Source organism: Berghia stephanieae, chromosome 4 (assembly GCF_034508935.2).
Source record: "Berghia stephanieae isolate SIO BIC M18660-M18661 chromosome 4, UCSD_Bste_1.3, whole genome shotgun sequence".
In the NCBI taxonomy this organism is placed as follows: Eukaryota; Metazoa; Mollusca; class Gastropoda; order Nudibranchia; family Aeolidiidae; genus Berghia; species Berghia stephanieae.
Genome location: NC_088363.1, coordinates 42,246,804 through 42,251,803, shown reverse-complemented (window position 1 = coordinate 42,251,803; position 5,000 = coordinate 42,246,804). Strand labels below are relative to the sequence as shown.

Sequence of the window (5,000 nt, the reverse complement as noted above, 5' to 3'; positions counted from 1 at the left end):
ATATGCTACTTTCTCATATTTTTCATCCACGAACCCTGCTTGTCTCTGAACACAGGAAATGGTGAACAAGCTGAAGAACTTTGCCAAGCTAAAGGACCACTACGACTATGATGCCTGTTTTATCTGCCTGTTGAGTCACGGAGAGGAAGGCTACATCTTTGGGACAGACGGCAAACGGATCCCCCTCGAGGAGATTTTTATGTTGTTTGGTAACACCAGCTGTAAGGGTCTGATTGGAAAACCTAAAGTCTTCATTATACAAGCCTGTCGTGGCGGTAAGTTTTTGTTGTTTTTAAATGTAACATCGTTGTTATTGTTTTTGTCTTTAGAGGGTTCTTGTTTATTGTTGATATCGTTTTGGATTATGCGATTTATTGATGTTGGTGATGTCAGTGGTTTGTCTCCATTGTTATTTTTGCTTACTTATAAATTGCTGTAATTGTTTCTTATGTGTTAGTGTGTATTTTATCCTTGTTCTTTTCCAGCCTCCTTTCTATTTGTCGTCATCATAATCTTCTTCTCTTTTTCCCCTCATCTTCCCCTCTCTCATGTCCCTGTTCTCTCTCTCTCTCTCTCTCTCTCTCTCTCTCTCTCTCCTTCTCTCTCCCTCATCCTCTCTCTCTCTCCTCCCTCCTCCCCTTCTCCTTTGTGAAAAAGCAGACGCTGATATATAAAATACAGATATCCATATAGATTGATAGATCGATAAACATAAGGTATTTACCACACTTATTCTTGTTGATTCGCCAACTTTGAGTCAGGGGAGGAATTTCCTCCTTTAGAAGAAAAAAAAAATACATTTTCCCCAAAAGTGTACGGGCAATGAGAGTCACGAACTGTGGTGAAAAAAATAGGTGCAGTTTCCCATTCTCCAAAAGTTAGCTAGTGTATCAATGATAGTTGTTATTATCTCAATTGATTTAAAAGTGGAGTTTTTAGTGCTGTAAAATGGGGCTGAAAAGCAATCATCAAAATTTACCTCCTTTTTCACTGTTTGTTACCATCGGCACTGTTCATTATAGAGTATCCAATATGACACACCTTCTACAATTAAATTTCATTCAATGTCTCCATGGCCATATCAAAGATTGTGTAGTCTGTTCATGAGGAAAAATGGCTCGTCTTTCTTTAGAGCTATAATAATAATATGTCAATTTCAATTGACTTGTTTATTTCAAAGGAAAGGTCTGTGCTGAGAATGATATTATAAAATCGGTTTTATTAGTGAACGGGGGTTTGTGCATACCGAGATAGTCGGCCTTAGGGTTGAGAGTTAATATTTGCCGCATTGTTATTGGCAACACGTTGAGCACTCTTCATTTTAAATGTATATTATGTATATTAAATAAATAGATAGAGTCTGAGGGACAAGGGGGGGGGGGGGGGGGGGGGTCTGTTTAAATATATATGTCAAAAACCACACAAATGATACTGCCCTTATGATAAGATAAATACATTTTATTCAATAACAAAAAAAAAAAAAATGAAAAATGAAAAAAAAATAAAAAATTACACATTGATAGTTTAGAGATATTCATCGCAAAATAATCAGCTTTACACGTCTGGAGTTTCCTCGTGGTGGGGGAAGGTTGATTTTATGGGATGATGTCTTTTATTTCGTCTTCCAGTCTTCCATATGCTTTGTCTGCCATTGCATCATAAGGGCTGTTTTAATATAATCTGGGGTGGGGGGGGGGGGGGGGGGGGGGGGGGGTTGGAGGAAGATGAAAGAAAAGTGTAAGAAGAGGAGGGTTTTTAAAAAATGTCCTATAACGATGTAAGATTATAATTGAACGTTCCTATACAACAGGACATGATTCGTTGTATTTTTGTTTGTTTGTTTTTATGATTAAAAAGAAAAAAAACTCTCCTCTCTCGTGTCCTTGAGCTTTTCCTTTTATGAATGGTTTTATAACTAGAATTCAGACCCAACTTTATCCTTGTATCATTGTTCTATTTTGATCCGGGATCCGGTATGGATTTTCCCAAAACCCTTGACGGGTCTCGATGACTCCATACATTAATCACTCGACTCACAAGCCAAAGGATCTGGCTCCAATCCGGGCATAATTTAAGGTGGTGGGTAGGAGGTTAGGGGAAGGGGGGGGGGGGGTTGATCCTTCTGTTCAACACGCAAAGATTCAGGTTGTTGGGACTCTGTTTGATCTGAAGGGAAGCACTTTCCTACAATGAACCGATATCCTATCCAAAAGATATCACGGAATTGTAACCATCTCTTTAACACTACAGAAAACGGGATAAACTCCGGTTCCGTGGGCCTATGGTTGTCAAGGGCTTGTTTTTACTATTTCCACTATCGTTTGTGTGTGTGTGTGTGTGTGTGTGTGTGTGTGTGTGTGCGTATGTGTGTATTTGAATACTTTAGCACACTTGATATTGATTGGCTGTTCTAAGCGACGGCGTGTGTTCTCCATTTCCCTTCCTCTACTCGGTCATCGTGCCTCATTAATGTATGACGTCATGCTTCCTTTATTTTTAGTGAAATTATTTGAGTTACCTCCCTTCGCTCAGAATTTTATTTCTCGATACCGTCTTTTCCTTCCTCCCTTTCTTCTGACTCCCATACCCCCCCCCCCCCCCCCCCCCCCCCTTCTTTTCTGCTTCTTCTTCCTCTCTTCAGACTCTCATCTCCTCTCTTCTTCCTCTTTCCTCCCACTTCTATCCTTCCTCCTCCCCACCCCTCATCCTTTTCCTTTCCATCGTTATCGCTATTCTTATTTTGTCCGTAAAAGTTTGATCTGGTATCGGCCTATAGATGGATTAAATAGTTCTCAACGTTTTAAAAAATGTCTCAAACCGAGACTTGGAGGAAACGTCACTTCTATCTTTGAAGTCTCAGGCTTTAACTCCCTCCTTACCGACCATTTTGAGGAAAATTTTATTTTTTAACCCTCAAACTCAGTAGAAATAAGTGCAAACTCGACGTCTATGCATAATTTTTGTGTAGCATAACACACTTTACGAAACAAAAATGTTTCATTATTTTTTAGATTTACGGAACAAATCTGATTAATTAAGAAAATTGTATAATTTATTTTATCGTAACACATATGACGATTTTCCTGTAGTTGGTAAAGAGAGGTTTTAAGCCAAAACGCGGAATGTTTGTTTTGAATGCGGAATCGCGGAATATATACCAATTTATATATAATATATATAATAATATATATATATATATATAATATATATATAATATATATATATATATATATAATATGTATAATACGTATTTTAAAGATCTGGAGAGAAAAAAATCCTGTATAAGCCAGGAAACAAAGAAATGTACAAGGAAAAAACAAAAACAAGAAAGAAAGTAAAGGGGAAAGGAAAGGGGGGGGGGGGGGGGGGGGGGGGGGGGGGGGGGGGGGGTTGGACATCAGACCTTCTGATTACCGGTCCGACGTGCTACCCTTTCACATTGATAAAAATTGTTGTAATGGAAATATCAAAATATAATGACGCAAAATATTTTCCATTACAACAGTGTTAAATTAGGCCCATAATTGCGTTCGGATGTCAGACCTGCATATTATGTACACGTCGGGTGAACGATTTTGAGAACTAAATATTAAAATAAAATAAAGACGTTTTGTGATTGTACACAAAATTGAATGGTTGGCACTTTGTCCAATGTCCGATGGCACAGACTACCGTATGCGTAGAGTCGATTACTGGCGGTGTAAAATCAAAGAATTATATGAACCGCTGTCGGTCCAGGGATGGTAAATTTAAGTGGACAAATGTCATAAATAATCGGCGTGGGAGGCTTCGATAGATAGATAGATAGATAGATAAATAGATAGATAGATAAATAGATAGATAGATAGATAGATAGATAGATAGATAGATAGATAGATAGATAGATAGATCCAAGTAAACAAGTCCCTATCTCGTTTGTCTATTTGTCGATGTATATTTGATTTCTATTGCTACCATTGTTATTAATATAAACAACAACAAAAGATAAATGAATAAAAAATTGAGCTTTATATAGCGCAATATCCACTAATGTGCTCCAAGCACTATACAAGGGGTCCCTGGTCAACAGCAAAAATTAATATAAACCCGATCAATGGAGCCAAGCCTAAAATGTACAAGTAAAAGTGTAGTTAAAAATGTCTAATTTAGTTTATCATCATAAACCTGACTTTTTTTTTCTATTTTCCGTCCACAAATCAAGGTTAATCGAGCTCAATCAAAGTCGTTTAAATAGAGATTAAATCGCACAGCGTCCCTGGTTGCATAAAAAAAATAAAATGGCGGCGCTCGACCTCTCACTAGCCACTTTTGATGACGTTTTCCCCCCTGTTGTCCAATCTAACCATGTGTTATCTATGGTGACGGTGAGTGGCAGGAAGTAATGACGTCATACTATGTCAAAGTGACCAGCAGAGAACCAGGCTGTAGACATGCCTGTCCAATCTTGACTTTACTCTGGAAAGCCAATATTATTGCAGTGTTCCGTCTCGTCTTGCTATAATGTCAAGCGATAATAAATGTGGCTAATGGCTGGATAGGTGACATTTGTTGTTGTGTCTTGAATTGAGGCACATCATCATCATAATGATCGAGGGCTTTGCAATGGGGAGAGGGTGATATTACTGTACGACTGTATTATAACTACTATTCGTATCAATTGCGAATTGTACTGTATGAAGAGTAAATTTGGCTATATTTGATCTGTGTAGATTACATTACACTGTTTTATATGATCTGATTACCTTAAATGTTGCAGCTAGAGAGAGAGAGAGAGAGAAGGGTGGGGGGGGGGGGGGGGGTGAAAGGGGAAAAGGGGGGGGGGGGGGGGGTAGAGGAACTCATAATGAATAGTCTGGGTACTGCCAGTGAAATAGTGGAAGGTTGGTATGTATGGTTGGTAAGCTGGATAGAGGGGAGGAAGGGTTTGTGTTGGTGAGACGGTGGAAAATGCTGTGTCGTGGTAATGTTATGTGTGTGTATGTGTGTGTGTGTGTGTGTGT

At 38.6% G+C, this 5,000-nt stretch overlaps 1 protein-coding gene and 1 pseudogene across 2 annotated transcripts in view; both read left to right on the top strand.

Annotated features, from left to right (window-relative positions):
- LOC144970605 (uncharacterized) overlaps positions 1–5,000 on the top strand; it is a 65,950-nt gene that overhangs the window by 17,941 nt on the left and 43,009 nt on the right. Inside the window, exon 7 of the mRNA XM_078910402.1 lies at positions 56–275. Coding sequence (XP_078766528.1) covers positions 56–275 — 220 coding nt within the window. The remainder of the gene's footprint in view (positions 1–55; positions 276–5,000) is intronic.
- LOC144971626 (coatomer subunit beta'-like) overlaps positions 4,844–5,000 on the top strand; it is a 10,360-nt pseudogene continuing 10,203 nt past the window's right edge. The window contains exon 1 of the transcript XR_013645174.1: positions 4,844–4,897. The product of XR_013645174.1 is annotated as a coatomer subunit beta'-like (transcript). The remainder of the gene's footprint in view (positions 4,898–5,000) is intronic.